The 22,464-nt window shown below is 35.2% G+C and overlaps 1 protein-coding gene across 20 annotated transcripts in view; it reads left to right on the top strand.

Moving 5' to 3' along the window:
* Positions 1-22,464, top strand: part of TANC2 (tetratricopeptide repeat, ankyrin repeat and coiled-coil containing 2) — a 478,177-nt gene that overhangs the window by 315,616 nt on the left and 140,097 nt on the right. For all 20 annotated transcript variants that reach the window (XM_072746843.1, XM_072746841.1, XM_025999546.2 and 17 more), the window contains 2 exons: positions 15,460-15,608; positions 21,438-21,624. In XM_072746843.1, coding sequence (XP_072602944.1) covers positions 15,460-15,608; positions 21,438-21,624 — 336 coding nt within the window. The remainder of the gene's footprint in view (positions 1-15,459; positions 15,609-21,437; positions 21,625-22,464) is intronic.

Raw genomic sequence — 22,464 nt, 5'->3', positions numbered from 1 at the left:
GTCAAATAGTGCTTTTTATCCCAGCCAAATAGTCATCATCTTACATCAGTGTGCACATACTACTTGTTGTACATTGGAAGCAATTATTAAGCAATGAAACACTGTAAGTGTTGCCAGCAGTGAGTGCTTTCTATCTCTATATATCCTGTCTCTGTAATGATTCCTACTTCAGTGGGAGAGAATCAGAAGTAGGGCATTGTGATAGGAGATTATTAGCTTTTAAAAGCCCATTTTCTTAGCTAAGTGCCAAACTAGTGAGTTAAAAAATATGCAAAGTCCAGGGATACCTGGGTGACTCAGTCAGTTGGATGTCTGACTCCTGATCTCAGCTCAGGTCTTGATCTTAGAGTTGTGAGTTCAGGCCCCAGGTTGGGTTCTACTAATTAAAAAAAAAAAAAAAAAAAAAAAAAAATATATATATATATATATATATATATATATACACACATATATATATATAATCCCTAATCTTTTAGAAATTTAATTTCTGAAAAGCAAAAGGCAGAGCAACTATGTGTGTATATGTGTGGGTGACTTTTTTGCCCACTTATGTCTAAGTTATCAGTAATAAGACTGCAGAATTAAAGATGGGATTTAAGTTTACTTACTGTTTTTTAGGGAATCTATTTGTAAAAAAAAAAATTTTCCAGCTTTTTTGAGATATAATTGATATATAACATTGTGTAAGCTTAAGGTCTACAATATGCATGATTTCATATACGTATATATTGCAAAATGATTCCTGATGAAATTTATGGACAATGTCTCCGGAAAATTACACCTACATAAAAAATTTTGCATATTGTCTGGGTTTCAAAAAAATTAATAAAACAGGTTTGTTGCTTTATGTAAATAGTTTTATCTGTAAACTAGTTGAATAAACCAAAGTTAATAAGAAAGACTAGAGTATTCTAATGGATTTGCATTATTTCTAACTCCCATTCCATACCCTAAAGCAAGGCATCTAAATACTCCTCTCTGTAATTGGAGAGATTCCCTAAAAGTTGATTCTTGATTCTTTAACTTAGGCCCTAGGTGAGTTAATTTAAAGAAGGCAGTAATTTGGAAGAGAAGGAGGGATAAGTAGGAGAGATTTAGACCCCTCCATTTTCAAGAAGTGGGGTCCTATAATTAAAATTCCTTAGATTTTTATGTACGTGCCCCAACTTAGGCAATTTTTGCTCTCAGACTAACATGGATCTAGTGTTCCCATCAATCGCCCATTTTTCTATTGTACTGTCTTCTGAGCCATGTTGAAAGGTAGTTCTTAGAACTATGGAAAGCATCTTAGACCACCATCTTAACCTCCAAACTTATGTTTAACCCTAAAGCAGTAGACCAGTTTTTCTAGTTAATCAAAAACCTGTTTGGCAAGCACTTTTTAAAAAATTAGTATTAGAATGCTCTCTTGGTGGCAGTTCAATATATATTTTATCACTTCCTGTTACCATTAACCCAGTCATGACAGACATATTAAAACTGCTTGTATCCTGAGGGTATTTGAGTTTACAGTCTCTGCTATGGGTTACTGGGAGTTGTTATTTTTTTTTTTAGGAGGTGCAGAGAAGCACTGGAGGATAAAAGAATGAAATTTTCCTTTGAGTAAAGGAAAATTTCATTTCTCTCCCTTTAAAACATACGATTTCAGGCAGCCTGGGTGGCTCAGCGGTTTAGTGCCACCTTCGGCCCAAGGCCTGATCCTGGAGACCCAGGATCGAGTCCCATGTCAGGCTTCCTGCATGGAGCCTGCTTCTCCCTCTGCCTGTGTCTCAACCCCGCCCCCCGCCCCCCCAGTCTCTCATGAATAAATAAATAAAATCTTTTAAAAAATTTTAAAAAATTCAACGTACGATTTCAGGGGATTCACAGACTTTCAATAGAGCAGGTAGCAGAGGATCTCGGATCAAGAGTTCCTGATTTAGGTCCTTTATTAGCTTCCATATACTACCATTTAGAATATCATTTTGTTATTAGCTACTGTAGTTAGCTATACCAGAAGAAAACATGCATGATTAAATAGTTGAAATGTGAAGTTACTTTGTAAAGAAAAGAACTGAGGAGACTTTCCTCAACCAGTAGCTTCTCGGAGATCCCTGGGTGGCTCTGTGGTTTAGCACCTGCCTTTGGCCCAGGGCACGATCCTCGAGTCCCAGGATTGAGTCCCACGTGGGGCTCCCGGGTTGGAGCCTGCTTCTCCCTCCTCCTGTGTCTCTGCCTCTCTCTCTCTCTGTCTATCATCAATCAATCGATCTTTAAAAAAACAAAAAACAAAAAACAGTAGCTTCTAGTGGTGTTAGGGAAATATTTGCCATCTCCAATGGTGTGATCATCATTCTTGCAGCTCTTCCATTACTCTCTCCTTCCTCCATCTCCACCAATCATCGTCCCACAGACACTAGCTCTTTTCTACCACAACTTTATGAGATATATTAAGAATTATCTTGGGCAGCCCCAGTGGCCCAATAGTTTACGGCCGCCTTCAGCCTAGGGTGTGATCCTGGAGACCCGGGATCGAGTCCCACGTCAGGCTCCCTGCATGGAGTCTGCTTCTCCCTCTGCCTTTCTCCCTCTCTCCCTCTCTTCCTCTCTCCCTCTCTCTCTCCCTCTCTCCCTCTCTCTCTCTCTCTCTCTCTCTCTCTGTCATAAATAAATAAATAAATAAATAAATAAAATCTAAAAAAAAAAAGAAGAGATCAGCTGTAGTACTGTACCCCATCACCTGCACCACTATTACTTTTGTCCATTATTTCTTCAGATTCTTTTGTGTTCTCATACTCCTAATTATTTTTATGTACTGGATTTAATATTTGAAAATATGTGTAGAAATAACGTAAAGATAGGATGATGATTTTTTTTTTCCTCTAGAGAAGATTTGTATTGGCTTCTGCCACGTGGGACCAGTTTGATCCAAGTTCAGAGTTTGTGGTTTCAGATGACTTAAGGCAAAATTTCAAGGCCTAGTTTACTTCCGGTTTATCTTTACCCCCAGGGTACAGTTAAGATTTCAGCCCAAAGTGTAGGTTGCTTTACTAGATTTCCCACTCTTGGCAGATCCTAGACTGCAGTTTTGGTTCCCTGACCTCATGAGACAGACAGAAGCACAGCTCAGCTGCTCAATCACTGCTTCTGCTTCCCCTGGTTAAAGTGACCGTTGGTGCTGGACGAGATCTCCATTCTGGATTTTCATCTTCTTTCTGTTCTTATCTTTTGATTTGTCACCACCTTGTTTGGTCTTTAATGTTTTTAAAAAGATTTTTAAGGTATATTTTGTTCAGTTTTTATTAGTTGTCATAAGCTAGAGGGTCTCCAATTACTGAAAGGTCTTTGACACCACCATTTCCTTTGGGGTGGGAAGATAGAATTTGAGCATTTATATTTTTAGATTGCATACATATTCTAAAGTGTATTAAAAAAATCTTTATTTTTCATTCTGTGCTCTCCATGAAGCTAAATGGAAGCAGACTGTATACTAAAACAGTCTTAGAACTTAACCTCTTTGAATAAACCAGTCTCCTTAAGTCTGGGAGCAATATAATAAATTGAAATAGTAGTATTAGCCAGGTGATTACTTGAAATATAAAGAAGTTCCCTTTTCAAACAGACTTTTAGAGTTGATTCATGGTCCATCTCTTTGAGCAAGTTGTCTCCTCTTTGGACTTGGGAACTAAAGATTTGTATTTTGCATCAAAATTTTGTAAGTTTTGCCTATTGTGGTTATATGACCCTTGATACTAAATTGTTGAAAAACTTGCCTTTCTGCTCCTGATCTCCAGCAGGCCTCATTTGACCTCTTATCATTAGTTTGGAAAGGAAAATGTCTACTTTATTGAGCCACAAATCTCAAATATATTTCATAGATCATTGAGATAAGTTCAGCATTACTATGTTTTCTGCTTTTATCTTAACTTCTATAGTAGCCATAAAAGTTCAGTTATAAATGTGAGTAGATGAAACTGATGTTTCTGTTGTTGCCAGAAAAAAGAAAATTAAATAGGAAATAGGAGTCATCATGCAAAATGATCAGAGAATTTCTTTTCATGTTTAAAGAGGATCATGAGACATAAGCTTACTACAGTCTAGCTTTCTATTTCTTGGCTCTGTTGCAAACCAATTTAGAAGGAATGTTCTTACCTGATGGTTAATGTTTGATTAAAACATTGAATTTTAAAAGCCACACAAGACATTTTTGTGTTTTACCACAAAATGACTAGTGTATTTATTAAAGAGTTAATCTTCTGTTAATCCATGTAAATCATCTTTGGCTACTATAGAACAGAAGGTTATCCTTAAAATCTAAAGGTATTATTTTTTTTATACAAGTAATTTTTCTATTTATAAGTCTTAAAGAACATTGGTTAGAATTCATTTGTGTACAAGTAAAACTTCCATTATAGTCAAGGGCACAAAATACGGATTTTTTTTTTTTCTGGTAACTTAACAGAACAATGATATTATTTTTCTTAGTTAAAATTCTATGCAATGAGTTCTCTCATACATCAGATGCCTTATCTTTCCCTAACCAAGTGACATTTTTTATTATGACAGAGAAGATATGCTGTTTGCCCTAGAGAAAAGAGTTAAGCTGTAGGTGAATCATCATGGCATTTTTCCAGTGAAAGCTTTTAATTATTTTCTTATTAATATTTTGTGTATTCAGAGAGAGATAGGGTCAGAGACACAGGCAGAAGGAGAAGCAGGCTTCATGCAGGAAGCCTGATGTGGGACTCGATCCCAGGTGCCCAAGATCACACCCCGGGCCAAAGGTAGCACTAAACCACCAGGCCACCGGGGCTGCCCAAATGAAAGCTTTTAAATGATTAATCCTCCATCATTTCTTCTCAGGTATCCAACCAAGAAAAAATAAACACTAAAATTATCAAAAACACCCATCTGGGGGGGGGGGGGGTCCCTGGGTGGCTCAGCAGTTTAGCGCCTGCCTTCAGCCTGGGGCGTGATCCTGGAGACCCGGAATCGAGTCCCAAGTCAGGTTCCTTGCATGGAGCCTGCTTCATGTGTCTGCCTGTGTCTCTGCCCCCACCCCCCGCCATGAATAAATAAATAAAATCTTAAAAAAATCCATCTGAACGATTTAATATATTTTCTTCCTTATGCTTACAACTAAATCCACAGTGCTTAGTGTGGTGACTAGTAAGTACACAGTAGATGTTTATTTAGTGTGTGTTGAATGAATGAGATGAACCCAAAACATCAGGCAAAATGAAACAATTGAGTACATTATAAATATATGTAAATGACATTGATTTCTGTCTACTAAGAATCTATCTTTTCACTTTCTAATTTACTACAGAGGGGTTCACAAGCTTGAAGAACTGGAGCTATATAATAAAACTGGAGCTCCATTTTGGGAGAATGTGGCAGAGCCTCCATGCCGACTTCAGCACTTACTGTGACAAATAACAGCCCTGATTTTAACAGCCACGCATTTTCCAATATTCATTAGAGAAGGAAAAAGTTTAGGTAATCATTTAAGAACTAAGAATTGAAAATATAACCAGGTTTGCTTTGGCAATTGGGCCAAGCTAATCATAGGTTTTAGAACGCTGTTGGAAAGAAAGAATGGGTTTCTTTATTTGATTAAATGTGGTACAAATTTCTGAGTTTTGAAATAGATGAGAGCAAGCAGTTTATAATTAGCAGATCATAAAGGAAAATGTAAACAGCTTGATGTGAAAATGCTAAGAGAATGCAGGGAATTAAGAGAGTCTATACACTGAGACTGTGTAGCCTGCCATGTTAGGGATGTAGATTAGGGGTTTGGATTCATTGGCTATTAGACACTCATTTTTTGACACAGCTTTAGTCATTGTCTAACCCCTCTGTGGTTTGCCTACTTTAAATAAAAGACACTTTTTTTTTGCAAATTTAAAGTGTAAACCATCTCTGAAAGGAAAATTGGTGTCATCAAGGAAAATACGAACCAAAATGTTCAGCACTTGCTTTTTTTACAGCATCCTATTTATTGCCTGCATTGTATTTCTCACATAGTTTAATTTACTATGATTTAATTGATTGATTAATTTTCTGTTTTCCTCCATGAGATTATAACCTCCTTAATAATAGGGGCTGTGCCCCTTGTTCATAAATATACATGTAACACCTGACACAGTGCCAGACACACAGAAAATACTCAGTAAATATTTATCGAGTTAATGAATGTTTTCCTATATTGTCTATCATCAGGACACTATTAAAGATAAAAGTAAATAAAATAACCATATAAACAGTTTGTATTCAGCAATCATATATTTCCTGACAAAATAATGAGGTGATTGAGAATACAAACTCGGGAGCCAGACAGCCTGGATTTCACTATTAACTCTGTCACTGACCTAACTGTAACCATGGGCAAGCAAGAACTTAATCTCCATGGGCCTCTCTTTTACTAACTATAGGGTAGGGAACATTGTGAAGATTAAGTGATTTAATACATGTAAAGCACTTAGAAAAAAGTACTAGACACTAACATCCCAGTAAGTGTTAGTTATTGTTGTTATTACTACTAGTACTATCAGTATTATTATTCTAGAAATAAATTTAAAACACCCCTTTAGAATAGCATTAAATATACTGCATTTAATCTGTTTTGAACTTAGAGCTCTGTATTTGAACTGGTAAGTTATATAGAATTTGAATTTGAAAATTGCTCCCTCTGCTCTTTTTCCTTAACTCTTCTGTTACAAAACCAGCCTCATCTATTATAAGAATTTTGAGTATAGCCTCCTCCAAGAGGTATCTTCTCTCCTTTTCCTGCCTCCACCCTTCTAAGACAAGTTTAATTGTTTTCTTTCTCTGTGGCCTCCAGCACTTCCTTTATTTATAAAATATTTCTTGTTTTCATTGGCTTCTCTCTACCTGTATGTCATTGATCTGCTTTAATTTGATGAGCGGTATAAGAGGAGTGGCCAAGAAATTTTTAATTTTATACTAAATTTTAAAATACAGCATTGTTTCTTTTTTCATAATTTTAGACTTCTTTCTTGGAGGGAAAAACCAGATTATTGTGAATATTGTTTCATTCTCAAACCCAGTGTCCTTAATACATTTTATGTAATTTTAAAAAATTAAACTATAAGTACAGAAAGGTGCACAAGTCATAACTGCATAGTCTTGATGAAATTCTATGACACGAACACACCCATATAGCACCCCATATAGAACACACCCAGAACACACCCATTACCCAAATCAAGATATAGAACATTACCAGCACTTTTAGAAGTTTTCCTCATGCTTCCCCTGCATCATTATCCACTCTATATAAATATAACCACTATTATGAGTACCATTCTGTTATTTCCTTTCTCAATTTTCACACTTAGTACAAATGAAATCACTTAGTATGTATTCTTTTGAATCTCTCTTCTTTTATTCAATACCATATTTATAAGATTGTCTTTTATTGCTGTCATATTTTATTGTATATCTACTCTTGATGGACATTTTCAATTTTGCCTATTATGAACAATTCTACTAGGAGTATTTGCTACACCTTTGTATATTTTCCTTTTGTTATATACCCAGCAGTGGATATGCTAGAGTTTCAGTATGTTCGGCTTAAAATTTTTCCCAAATTCAGTGCTACCAATTTACATTCCTACCAGTATAGCAGTATCTAAGTATTTTTTTTACCCTGTATTATTCAGGGTTTGTTTATTTTGTGTGCTATTCTGCGCTATACATATGTAGTAGTATCTCACTGTGATTTTGATCTTCATCTTCCAGTAATGTTGAACCAGCTTTTCATATGCTTATTGGACATTTGGACATCCTCTTTTGTAAATTCTTATATAGATTTTTTTTTGTTCATCTTTTGATGAAATTGTCTTTATTTTTCTTGTTGTTTGTATGGGTTCTCTATATATTCTATAAGGAAATCCTTTGTTGAGTATATGAATTAAAGATATCTTTTCCTGTGATGCCTGGATAGCTCAGCAGTTGAGCCTCTGCCTTTAGACGGGGCGTGATCCTGGAGTCTGGGGATCGAGTCCCACATTGGGCTTCCTGCTTGGGGCCTGCTTCTCCCTCTGCCTGTGTCTCTGCCTCTCTGTCTCTCTGTGTCTCTCTATTCATGAGAGACACAGAGAGGCAGAGACATAGGCAGAGGGAGAAGTAGGCTCCAAGCAGGGAGCCCAATGCGGGACCCAATCCCGGATCTCCGGGATCAGGCCCCGGGCCGAAGGCAGCGCCAAATCGCTAAGCCACCCAGACTGCCCTAAATAAAATCTTAAAAAAAAAAAAAAAAAGATACCTTTTCCTACCTTATGGCTTACCTTTTTACCATCTTAATGCTGTCTTTAGTGAACAGAAGTTTTTCTTATTAATAAACCACTAAAAACCAATCTTCTTTTGTGGCTAAGTACCTTTTGTGTCCTGTTTAAGAAATCTTTGCCTAGTCCTAAGTCATGCAGATATTCTATTAGTTTATCTTCCAGGAAATTTATTGTTTTACCTTTCATATTTGGTTCTGTAATCCATATGGAATTGATTTTTGTATATGGTATGAGGTAGGAGCAGGTTTTATTTTTATTCATATATTGATCCATCATCAATTTTTGAAAATACCATCCTATGACTCAAATATGGCAGTGGCTCACCCATGGCCAAAATCAGATGAATTATATGTGTATAGATATGCTTCTCAGTTCTTTTTTCTGTTCCATTGGTCTTTTTATTTATGCTTGTGTCAGTCATACTGTCTTAAGTGCTTTAGCATTATATTAAATCTTGATATTAAGTAAGAGAAGTCATTCTTCTATAAGTTTTCTTTACTATTCCTGGACCTTTCCATTACCATGTAAATTTTAGTTCTTATGGTGCTGTATTCTTCTTTCAGTGTTCTGGGAGCAAAGCCTAATACATAAATACACTCCTCTCTGATAGCCAAGATAAAATAAGAGCTGTAAATTTAAATAGTTTTAATCTGCAGAGAATGTATGAAGGTTGTAGGATTTATTTTGTGTAAAATAGTCTTACAGTGATCATCTCGTTTTGTTTATCATACTCCAAATTCATCATTATTAAAGAAGTCACAGTAGAACTCCACTCAAGGAAAGTACTATCTTTGTTTAGGGATATACCTTAATTGGTGTGTTTGGTTATAAAAATGACATCCTTTTCATGTTGCCTGAATGATCATGGATGAGACAAAAAATGGGTAAAACATTTGGTATGAAGATTGAAGAGGAATTTTTTTTTTAAGATTTTATCTATTTGAGAGTGAGAGAGCATGACCACAGGGGAGGGACAGAGGGAAAGGGAGAGGGAGAAGTAGACATCCCACTGAGCGTGTAGCCCACCCCAGGGTTTGATCCCAGGACTCCAAGAGCATGACCTGAACCAAAGTTAGACTTACCCAACTGAGCTATCCAGGTGCCCCAAGAGGCATTTTGACAGCAAATATTTGATATGAGGATTTAAGAGGAATTTTGAGAGTTACAAGAGCAGGTACCCTAGGTGGGGTAGGGGGAGCAGAATTGAGTAGCGCAGAAAACAAACCCCACACTCAGGAGGGAAACAATCTAAAGACTAAAAATTCAATATGAGCCAGAAATTGAAGTAATTCTAGGAATCCTCAGAAATAACAGATTGAGGGTACCTGGGTGGCTCCATCAGTTGACTGCCTGCCTTAGCCTTAGCCTCAGCCTTAGCCTTAGCCTTAGCCTTAGTAGGTCGTGATCTGAGGTCCTTGGATTGAGCCCCGTGTTGGGCTCCCTGCTCATTGGGGAATCTAGTTCCCCTCTGCCTCTGCCCCTCCCCCTGCTCTCTCTCTATTTCTCTCTCTCTCAAAAAAAGAAGAAGAAGAAGAAGAAGAAGAAGAAGAAGAAGAAGAAGAAGAAGAAGAAGAAGAAGAACAAATAAGAATATATACAGTTTGACAGATTTTAAGGGTAAAGTGATTTTAGCTATTTCAGGGTTTCTCAGCTTCAGTACTGTTGACTCTTGAGGCTAACTAATCATTCGTTAGGGGGAGCTCTTTTGTATAATGTAGTATGTTTAGCAGAATTCCTGGTCTGTATCTACTAGAGCTTATGTTCACATAAAACATTGTACGTCAATGTTTGTAGTAGTTTTATTCAGAATACCCAGAAACTGGAAACAACCCAAATGTCCTTCAGCAGGTGAATGGTTAAACAAAATGTGGTACATCTATGCAACATATTATTACTTCCCAGAAATAAAAAGGAACAAATTTTGAAACAGGCAACAATTTGAATGGATCTTAAAAGCATTATGCTGAATTTTTTAAAAGCCAATCTCAAAAGATTGCATACTACATAATTTTTTATGTATGATATTCTCAAAAATCACAAAATGGCTTACAGGACTCAGGAAGGCACTTCAGTATTACCAGTTTATCAAAGAGATTTCTCTTCTTTACTTTTCTTTTCTTTTCTTTTCTTTTCTTTCCTTTTCTTTTCTTTTCTTTTCTTTTCTTTTCTTTTCTTTTCTTTTCTTTTTTTCTTTTCTTTTCTTTTCTTTTTTTTTTTTTAAGTAAGCTCCATGCCTAGCATGGAGCCCAACATGGGGCTTGAACTCATGACCTTGAGATCAAGACTTGAGCTGAGGTCAAGAGTCGGACGCTAAACCAACTGAGTCACCCAGGCAACCCTTATAAGGGATATCTTTAATGATACAAATTAACATTTAGATAAAGAGGTATGTAAGGGGAGGTCCAGAAAAGTCTTGAGCACAGAGATTTGGGTTTTTGTGGAATTTAGATGCACCATCCTCCCAGTATGTGGATATGTTCATCAACCTAGAAGCTCTCCAAACCTCATATCCATGAAAATATTAAACATGTCCATTATGTAGACATGATTGATTAATCATTGACCATGATCGATTTACTCAATCTTCAGCCCCTTTCCCCTCCCTGTAGGTTGGGAGGGTGGGCGTTGAAAGTTCTAACCCTATAACTACATGGTTGGTTCCTCTGGCAACTAGCCTCCATCCTGCTGCTGTTTAATGACCCACTATGAGTCACCACAGAAGGGCATATGGAAAAGAAAAGATGCTTCTCTGACTACTGTCACTCAGCCAAGTCCAATAGTTTAGGAGCTTAGTTCCAGCAACTGGGAACAAGGACCAAATATGTATTTGTTACATCACAATATCATATATAAACAATGGCTTATAAGAAGTTGTCTTTTATTTAGACCTATTTATAATATTACTTTCCAGTGAGGGAGCCATATAACATACTAGTTGGGAGCATTGATTCTGGAGTCAGGGAGCCTGGGTTGTAAACATGGCTCTACCATTTATTGCTTGTGGGATATGAGGTGACTTAATTTCTCTGTGCCTGAATTTTCTCATCTGTAAAATGAAGATAGCAATACCTATTTCATAAAGTTGTTATAGAGACTGAATAAGTTAATATTTGTAAAAGTGTTCAGTGATTTGTATACAATAAACACCATGTTAAATGAATCATATAATCTGTCTTATTTTCCATATAGATTATAAACTTTTTAAAGTCAATGACTATACATCCTTCATATTATATAAATCCTCATGGTACCTAGTGTTAATGTGTACATAGAAAATATTTGATAATTATCAGAATACCTTCTTAGAAAAAAACAAAATGGAGCCCCAGAATGTATAGAGGTCAGGAATCTATGTTAAGAAGAATTTGGAAGAGCTTAGCTAGTTTAATCTTTAGAAAGGGAAAGGGTAATTCATCAGTTTGAATGTAGCAGTTACCTTTTTATTTTATCAAGGAATAAGAGGCTTTCATTCTTGGGGAGGGCAGGAGGGCAGCATGAACTATATAAACTTAAATATTTCTAAATAAAAATAACATCGATTCTATTATATCTGTTCTATGGCAAGAAATCTATTTTTGTTGACTTAGAAAGGAAGTAGGGAAGAGGAAATAGAGCCTATTTTTCAACTCCGACATAAATTCAGTGAAAGTTCTATATAGATTTTCCACAGATAGAACACTTGAGTTCAATAATAGTATATAAAAATACACATATATTCCATTCCTCTGACCCCAGCTTATAACTTTAGTAGAGAAGCTAAGATAAATGTAAACTGGATAATAACCATGTAAATCATACTTTCTTGCCATATGAAGTGGTTTAATGTATAAGACTGAATATCCTAAAAAATTAAGAAACTGTTATATTTTGGCAACCATGTAAATCATACTTTCTTGCCATATGAAGTGGTTTAATGTATAAGACTGAATATCCTAAAAAATTAAGAAACTGTTATATTTTGGCATTGAACCAGATGACATTATGGCTAATGCTTGCTGCATTGAAAGGATATGTCTCACTGAGAAAAAAATAAAAAAAGATTTTTGTAATGTCCTATGGGATCTGTGCTACCTAGATTGTTACAAAGTCGGACTAACAAAATCTGAAAAAATGTTGAACATGAATCAAGTTAGTTTAAGCAGATAGTTTAAATAAATTATTTATACATCACATTTAGAGTAGATCATCTTGCATTCCCTGGCTCCTTTTTGTATGATTTCTGTAAATTCTCTATTTGTATTTATCTTAGCCAAAAGGCCAAAAAATGATTATAAATTCTCTACTTGGAAATAAGTTTCTCTTGAGGGTGAGTCCAAGTAAAAACCTCATACTGACTTTGTTTCGCATCCCTCAGTCAAAAGGTTTTAAAAGAGGAATTCCTATAATTGGTAACCATTGAAAAATAGCCTAAATAGAGAACCTGAAAAGCAAATTATATGGAAAGAATGTAGCAGTCTGGAAGCAGAGTGAATGAATACCAGTGATCAGGCATTTGGGGGAGAGGGGTCTAAATTTCAGGGCAAAAATGAACCTTAATGGGGTTTCTTTTTGGGGTTTTTAAAAAATTAGAATTATTATAGATAATAAAATATTAGTATTAGAAAGTGATGGTGGAGTACACCTGGGTGGCTCAGTCAGTTAAGTGTCTGCCTTTGGCTCAGGTCCTGATCCTGGAGTCCTGGGATCAAGCCCTGCTTCCAGCTCCCTGCTTGGCGAAGATCCTGCTTCTCTCTTTCCCTCTGCCATTCCCCCTGCTTGTATTCTCTGGCACTCTCTCCCTGTCAAATAAATAAATAAAATCTTAAAAAAAAAAAAAGTGAGGGTGGTTGTATAACCTTATGAATATACTAAAAGCCATGGAATTATACATTTTTAAGAGGATAGAGTTTATGGTATATGAATTATATAGCAATTTAAAAAAATGACCATGGGGGCCTGGATGGCTCAGGTTTAAGTGTCTGACTCATCATTTCAGCTCAGGTCATGATCTCATGGGTCCTGGGATCTAGCCCTGCATCAGGCTCCGAGCTCAGCAGGGAGACTGCTTGAGATTCTCTCCTTCTGCCTCTCCCCCAACTCACACCCGTGCACTCTCTCTCCCTCTCTTAAAAATAAAATAAAATAACCCTGACTGTGGGAAAAGTGCTAGTCCAGCTCCTGTGGCATGAGATAGGATTCCAATGAGGGAGAGTAGAGCAGGGCAGCAATGAACAGCGGTGACATTTGTATGTGAAGGGGGAACAGATTAAGCATTGGACAAGGACATTGAGAGCCAGATTTCTCACTATTGGAGTGCAAATTTACAACTTTGGGAAAAAAACTTCAGAGGAAAAAAAAAACCCTAGAATGTACCTTATGGAATTGAATTGGAATTTGAGCATCACCAGGAACTTTTGGGGAGTGTATTTATGTACAGATTTATAAGTGAAAATGAATATAAAGATGTGTGAATGTACGTATATATACATGTATGTATGTATGTATGTGCATGATTATACTGCCTATATCTGTCCAAGTGGATCTGGAGGATGGTGGCATCCTAATTGCCATGAGTATACCTGATATTCTATATGCCTTTCTCCACCAAAAAGAACCAGGGCTTCTTGGAAAAGCATCTGATTCTAGAGCTAGGACAGGGAAAGTAAAAAATGAGCTTGGAACATCTTGTACCAGAAAGAAAAATAATGCTCAGAAAATGACACGGATTTGTTAAAGGTTACAAGAGCCAAATTCAAAGGGCTTCCCCTGTCCAAATCTGGGACAATTGGAGCAACAAAACAAATAATGAGAGTAACAGATTATAGCTTATTAGTGGATAGGAATTGTTTGGTTCAGATAAATAGGTAAGGAAAAGAAACTAAACTGTAGAAAGAGTGATGGGTTTAGAAAAATCACTACATGACAAGCATGGTAGTAATTAATTTAACCAAGAAACATTAGTGAATGATAAAAAATAGTGGGCAAAAAGTTCATTGAAAGATTCAGACTGATACTTTTACACCAGTGTTCATACTATCATTATTAATGATACCTAACAGATGGAAACAACCCCAGATGTCCAACATCAGTTGAATAACCTATGGTAGTATACATACAGTGGAATATTATTTATTAATAAAAAGGAGTGAAGTTCTGATACATGCTACAACATGGATGATCCTTGAAAACATGCAAATTCAGATAAGCAAGACATAAAAGGACAAATATTGTGTGGTTCCACTTATGTGGTACTGAGAATAGGCAAATTCATAGAGACAGGAAGTGGGATAGAGGTTAGCTGGGGGGCTAGTAAGAGGATGGAATGGGGAGTTTTTATTTAATGGTGCTGTTTCTTTGAGGGAGGATGAAAAATTCTAGAAATGGACGGTGGCAGTGGCTGTACAACACTGTGAATGAACTTAATGCCACTGAACTGTACATGTAAGATTAGTTAAAATGGAAAATCTTGGTAAGTATATTTTATTGCAAAAAATATTTTTTAATTTAAAAATTTATTGAGAAGTGAGATGTATTTGCATGGATGCAAAATGTCCCTCCACAAAATACTTATTCATTACAAAGAGAAAAATATAATTTTGGAGTGGCAACATCTAGCAAACACTACCTTAACCAAGTGAGCAAAGTTAACACAGCATTATAAATATAATATATAAATATGTCACTTTCAGGACATACATACTAACTAGGGATAACAGGACATGTCTGTACCTTCAAATGGTTAAGAAAAAAATATTTTTTGTATTATTGAAACTTTCTTATAAGCTTGAACTGATTTCTAAATCTTTTGAAAAAAAGATTACATAAACTGTAAGAGGAAAGAAAAAGAAAATAAAAGAACCTGAATGAAGGTGGGGATCGTGGTAGGAACTAGATCCCAAGACTAGGACTGAATTGGAAGCCTAACTGCCAAAGAACTGGAAACTTCTATTCAGTAAATTACAAGCACTCTATCAAACTCAGGTTTTAAGTAGATACATTAAGGATAATCCGAGAAAATGTATCAGTTATAATATGCCAAAGTGGGAAAATCAGTGTCTAGGCAGGGACCTTGTAATTTTGGATTTAAAATGAAAACAAAGGGAATGACCAAATTGAATGTAAGAATAGTTGCAGAATGAAGCCATTTTGTTTTGAAAGATTCATGTGTTTCAATGTCTGCCTGTTATAGGTGATGCTGAACAGGAACTTGGTCCCCCTCCATCTGTAGATGAGGCAGCAAACACACTCATGACTCGTCTGGGTTTCCTCCTTGGAGAGAAAGTCACGGAAGTTCAGCCAGGTGACCAATACAACATGGAAGTACAGGATGAAAATCAGGTAAACTGCATGCTGGCACCTGTGAAACATGGAATAAATCAGCCTATTATACCAGGAAAAATGTTGCAGGTTGTGTGTAGGTGTGTTTCCCAATTGTTGAACGACTTTGAGCCCTAAAGATACAGCTTAATTTTCCATAATCTCTGTATTTCTTTAGTTTATGAAACACCTTTTAGTTTCAGTCTTAGATTTAAAAAGCCGCTTTAAAGGTTTGATTCATTTATGGAGTGAATGAGGAAATAAATAAGTGTAAAGCCAAGAAACAATTGACATTTTAATATGAACACTACATCCAGAAATTATGTAGGATACACTTCATTTTCAGGTACATATGGATTATTTACCAAACTGACAATATGTTGAGCAGGTCTCAGCAAATTTTGGATTACAGTTGCTGTGATAATAGTAGAATTAACCAGTTACAAAATAATAACCTTGAAGATGGTAGCTAAAAGATAATTTAGAAAATCCCCTAAATTTTTGACTATTAATATACTTTCAAATAGCATTTCAGTCAAAGAAGAAATCACAAGAAATTAGAAAATATTTTAAACTGAAATAATTACAAAATATAACAAAATAATAACAAAATATAACTACATATTTGTAGTATATAAAACTTGTTAAAGATGTGCTCAAAAATTTTAGTTTTGAATTATATATATTAGAAAGTGAAAATCTGAAAAATTAAGAATCCAAATATTCATGTCAGAAAGTTAAAAAGTATCAGCAATTTGAAAAAAAAAAAATATTTCATAGATTTTTTTTTTCGTTTGACTAATATTTAGTTTAAATGTACCAAAGTAAGTAGACTCAGATTCATTTGTGTGGTCTTAATTTTTAAAATGTATGTCCTGTAGTGAATCGTTTTATTCTACAAGATGACAAATTGATTTCATCTTATATATTCTTAACAAATATTTGTGAAGAGTCTATGTCATATGTTTTGTCATAAAATCATAGTCATCAAGGATTATTCAGATATATTTATAGATCATATGTTCAGGTGTTCCGGAGCTCTCTCCTCACTTCTCTGTTTATGTCCTCATTCCCTCAATCATTGGTTTTGCTGGCTGCACATTATAATCACCTGGGCAGTTTTTATAAAATTCAGATGCCTGGAGAGTCTAATCATACTGAAATTCCTCCATTCTTTTTTTTAATTCTCTCTTAACTCCTGAATTACTCTAACCCTGCCTTTCCCCTTAACTCCTGTGTATTTTTAGCTACCTGTACTCCCTTTTCTACCTGTGTGTCCAAGATACAGCTCAAACTTAAAATGTCAAAAACTGAACTCTTAGAGTTTTTCCCAGAACCTGCTCCTTCTGCAGTGTTTTCTATCTGAGTAGGTTCTATTACCTATACGCTTAGGACAAAAGCATTGGAACCATTCTTGAGTGTTTTCTGTCATATTACACACTCACTTCTTTCAGCAAATCATGTAGGCTTTGTCTGCTCAGTAAATATTTACTGAATGAATAAACAGCCTCCTAATATGTCTCTGCTTCCACTCTTGCTCCCCTATAGTCTGTTCACACAAGAGCCACAGTGATCCTTGTAAAATGTGAATCTGATCCTTTTCCTTCTGGGCTCTCAATCTTCCACTGTTTTCCCATCACATTTAGAATTAAATCTAAAATCTTCAGCATGGTCAGAAGGGCACAACCTGATCTGACCCCTTGCTTTTACCTTTCCTACACTGCCTATCCCTTCTCCCTTTCAGGCAGCAACACTGGCCTTCCTGTCATTCCTCTGACACAGAGCATTCCCTTAATACTGGAAAGTGCTTCCCCCATAACTACTTGCTCATTTCATTCAGTGCTCTGCTCAGATGTTACCTCTTCAGGCAAGCCTTCCTTAACTATTTTTTGGTAGCACCTGCCCATCACAATACCCCCTTATCCTACTACTTTATTTTCTTTTGAGTTCTTAATCATGACTATATTTTCTTCCATATTTAGTTGTGGGTTTTTGTTTTGTTTTATTTTGTTTTATTGTCTGTATCATACAAGAGTGTAAGGTTCATGATGGTAGGGATTGATGATTTTGTTAATCAGTTTATATTATAACTCTTTTTTAAGACTTTATTTATTTATTTGAGACAGAGAGCGAGAGTCTGAGAGAGCACAAGTGGGGGCTAGGAGCACAGGGAGAGGTAGAGAGAAAAGCAGACTCCTTGCTGAGCAGGGAGCCTGATGCTGGGCTCGATCCTAGGATCCTAGGGTCATGACCTGAGCTGAAGGCAGACACTTAGCCAACTGAGACACCCAGGCCCTCTATACAGTTTATATTGTAATAGTGTTGGTATGCTATGCCCTGTGAATAAAAAATGGGAATGATATATATTAAGGACTTTTTTAATATTGTTATAAGTAAAATATCCATTTTTATTTTATTTATTACTTCTTTCTTGGTATATATGTCAAGTTAAAATGTGACTGTTCTAATAAGGACCAAGGAATGTGATGCTACAGTATGAGTATTTACCAAGGATCCTCTTGTTTCTAATAATAGAAAACTCACATTTGTGGTGAGCATAGCATAACATAAACTTGTTGAAATCACTGTTATACATCTGAAGCTATATGACATTGTGTGTCAACTATACTTCAGTTAAAAAAAGAAAAATAAAAAAGAAAAGCCCCTGAACCCGGAAATAGGAAATCTGTGTCCTGGTTCCAACTCTACCATCTATGATTTTTTAAATTCAGACATGTCACTTAACCTTTTTGAACGTTAGGTTTTTCATAGATAATAACAGCTGACATTTAAATGCATTTACTAACATGCTAATCATTGTACTATTTGCTTTATTTGCACTATTTTGTGTAAGCTTCCTTACAACTCAATGTGGTAAGGTCCACTGATATTCCACATTTCAGATAAAAATGTGGAAACACACTGCCACAAAATGATGGAATAGTATTTAAATACAGACAGTCTGCTTTTTACAACCTCTATTCTTTACAACTACACCATACTGTTTCAGTGTAATATGAAATAATAATACCTGACAGGATTGTTGTGTGGATCAAATTAAAGGATGAATATGAAATTACTTTGTAAGCTATAAAATGCTATATAAACAAAAGATGTAAAATACTATGCAGTATAATTAGTGTATAAATATAGGCAGGAACTATGATTTGAGGAAATTATTTTATAAGTTTCATTCTTTAGGGCAATTTTCATATTCACATTACTTAATGAGGGAAATAATATTCATTTTGCCTTATACTTGGTTGATAAGGAATAAATGAAATAGTATATTAAATCTTTTAAACTGTAAAGCATTGAACAGATGTAAAATATTAACATGATAGCCTTCTTGGAATATAATATACCATGAAACTACCTTGGAGCCACAGGAGGAAGTGACTAAATTGGAATTTCTGGTCATAGGAAGGTTATTAAAAATTAGGAGGCCATGTTCATTTGGTGACTTTCCTCCGAGCTAAACAGCATGCTAACAAAGATAGATTGCTTTGTTTAGGAAGGCCTGAATAGTAGTGGCATCCTAGAATTATACTAGAAAGGACGAATCCAGCACAGGCAAGTCAGTGTGTATCATTTTTTGCAAAAGACAAAGTACTGAAAGTGATAGTCAACCACTGTATTTCCTTCACCTAGTAGTTTCTGGAGTAGTAGGATGTAGCTTAGGAATTTCTTGCATCAAGTTTTTACCTTGTACATTTGTAGAACCTTTAAGAAACCAGACTGGGAGTTTGTGATCCTTCCAGAGAATACAATGAAAAAACCACTGAAAGGTTTTATGAGTGGAGTAGTTTACTTAGATGTCCATTTTAGCTTAAAGCATGGAGAACAGTTAAGGTTGTCTTTCTGTGCCTAGAAAAGATTTCTATATCTCATTAACTAGCCTCTTTAAATAAATATGAAACCTACTTTTTAATTCATAACTCATGAACAAATATCTACTTTCTAAATGGTTTAATCTTTAAGCTTTGCTTTCAGTTAAAGCTTTTTTTTTTTTTTAACAGTTAAAGCTTTTAAAGCATACATTCTGTGATACAAGCTTTATTTTATAGAAAACAACTTGTAGTAAAAGTAGTTAAGTGTTGTTTAGGCTTAACCTCAACAGTGGCTGTATTATGTATATAATACAGTTTCCTTTCTCAAAGAACAGAATGAGAATCTTGTCTAAAAATGGAAATAAGTTGCTGTGGAAGTAATAGATTCATACCAAAATGGAACTTTTTCAATATGGAATGACTATAGATATATTCAATGTAAAAAAAAAAAAAAAAAACCAGCAAACCCTAGTATAGTTCGTTTCATCTACCCACATATTTTTTAAACTGAGAGTGAGGAGGTTAAAAATTGCCATGTTAGATTCTAACTAGGGAGAATTCTAATTCAGTAAGTCTGGGGTGTGGGGCTCTGTAACTGTCAATTTCATTGGGGAGCTTACTTTTTACATTCTACAGGTGATTCTGCTGCATGCCCAGTTAAAACTCATTGCTCTGGTACGCCAACACCATTTTATAAAAATAGAGGACATTACAAAGAAATTGAAACTCTTTCCCCCTCTGGAGAAAAATTACATAGTAGAAGAGAAATGACATAGATCTGAGGGCTTATGGTATGACTAACAAAAATCAGTTCCTTATATTATTAATATTGTTGAAAAGATTTGCTTGGTTGCAAGGTTCTGAAAATGTCACTTGTACTTTAAATTGAATGGATCTTTTATGACCTGGTTATAGCATTTAAATTAAAATCAGAACCTGAATTCAACACATGTGATTAAATACAAGGGATTGTATTTGAAACTCATTTTAGGATAAGTAAAAGAGCCTTAATATTATCATATCTAGTGATTAACACATTTTCTAGTCAAGTTGTTAATTGTAAATCTTCAATTTTAGTGGAAGGAATGTAAATAGTGACTCCATAAGTGAAGAAGTTGAAAACTTTCTTTTAAATTTAGCACTTAAAGATGTCAAATTTATCATCGGTGTTCCTTCAAGTAGTTTTGCCACTGATCACTTAACATTTTGAAAAGGATAAAATTTTTTTAGTATTTGAAAAAATACATGCTTTTGTTCATTACTTCAGTGTATTTAGGTAGACAAGAGCTAAAGAAAAGTGGATTGTCAATAAATTAGCTAAGCCAGAATATATTGTCACCAGTCTTTTTGGTGATTATTCATTCCTTCCCATCAAAAACATTGAAATGGCCTCAGATATAAGAATCATTTAAGATACAAAGCACTCTCAGTCTATAATCAGTTTCTACAGAGAAATTTAGTTCTATTTGAAATGAATGTTGTTTGATAGACTTTTAGAATAAGGCATTTTCTCTGCATTCCCTTACTAACTCAGGGCAGCCACCTATATATCAAAAAAAGAAAAAAAAAAGCTTTTTTTTGCATTAAGAACCTTACTTTTATTTTTTCTTGACTGCACTTATATTTTTTTCCATCCGAAGAAAAGTATTAACAAGACTAAGTTCTGTGCCTTCAGAATAGCTTTATTGATAGGAAAAAAAAGCAAGGACAACTTGTGCTTAATTAAAAAATCCCTCTATGAATTCATGGCAGTGATAAAGAATACCTGTCACTAGGAATTTCTTAGGCAGAAAAACTGGCCATAGTCTCTGCTTGTGTTAAATGTATCTAGTTGCACTTTAATTATACAATGCAGAATATCTTATCTTAGAAGGCAAAAAATAACTAGTACCTCATAGATGTAAAAGCTATGTATGTAAGATTTTTCTTCTTTTTCTCATCAAAGCGTATGTTTTGCCATAAGATACATTTTACTTTAACAGCTGATCAGTTTATCTTGTTTTTCATTCCAATTTTTCAGACCTCAGCAATCACCCAGCGGATAAGTCCCTGTTCCACCCTGACAAGTAGCACTGCGTCTCCACCAGCCAGCAGCCCCTGTTCCACCCTCCCGCCAGTCAGTACAAATGCAACTGCCAAGGATTGCAGCTATGGGGCTGTTACTAGTCCAACCTCTACCCTTGAAAGCAGAGATAGTGGCATTATTGGTGAGTTCATTTTTATGTTAATCATTTTGGATTTTTTTTTCTTTTTAAAATAATTACACAAGCTTAAGGTTTTCAAAAATTCTGCTTTTGAGTTGTTGATATATATATAATGTATCCTTTTCTTTTTAATGATGTTGGAAAGAGAAATAAAGGTAAACAAACTGAAAGGCATCCCTCCCTGCTTAACCACTTCTTTAAAGATATTACTTGATAAAAGAAGGGGTGGATAGAAGAAGTTTTGTCTACCTCTTCCTGTAAATTCATCTATCTGCTAACAGAAGTGGTTTGGAAAATGTTCATTCCTCACTGAACTAGTAGAGCTTCATGGAGGCTCTCAGTTCTTTATATATGTATTGCTTATTGTATACTTACTAAGGGGAGTCAGTCAAATGGAAATGAGTTAAGTTTTGAGAAATGAGGAATCTGAAGAAAGGAGATGCACAGAGAAGAAAACAGGAGTGAGCACAGAATCTTAGGGCACATTCAAATTGAGCAGGAAATGAGAGGTGGGAGAATGAGCCAGTGGACAGGAGTACTTAGACAAATAAAAGAATTTGGTCAGTGTAATGTTGGCAAGTCAAAGAAGATAAAAGGTTCAGGGGAAGGGATGAAGGAGAGGTTGGTCAACAAATGACAAAAGCTGAAAAGGCCAGACATAAAGAAAATATTTCTTCCTCATTTGGCTTCCTTCTAAAAGTTATCAAAGCAAAATATTTATTTAGATGGTATAGCAGATATTAATACCATGGCAAATAAATATATCTCTACTACTTAAATGCATATATATCAACATGTGAATTTTTTATTTAAAATAAGTAGATGAAAAGAATATTTTTTAAA

This window comes from Vulpes vulpes, chromosome 2 (assembly GCF_048418805.1).
Source record: "Vulpes vulpes isolate BD-2025 chromosome 2, VulVul3, whole genome shotgun sequence".
Classification (NCBI taxonomy): Eukaryota; Metazoa; Chordata; class Mammalia; order Carnivora; family Canidae; genus Vulpes; species Vulpes vulpes.
The sequence above is the reverse complement of the archived record's forward strand: the minus strand, read 5'-3'. Positions and strand labels throughout refer to the sequence as shown.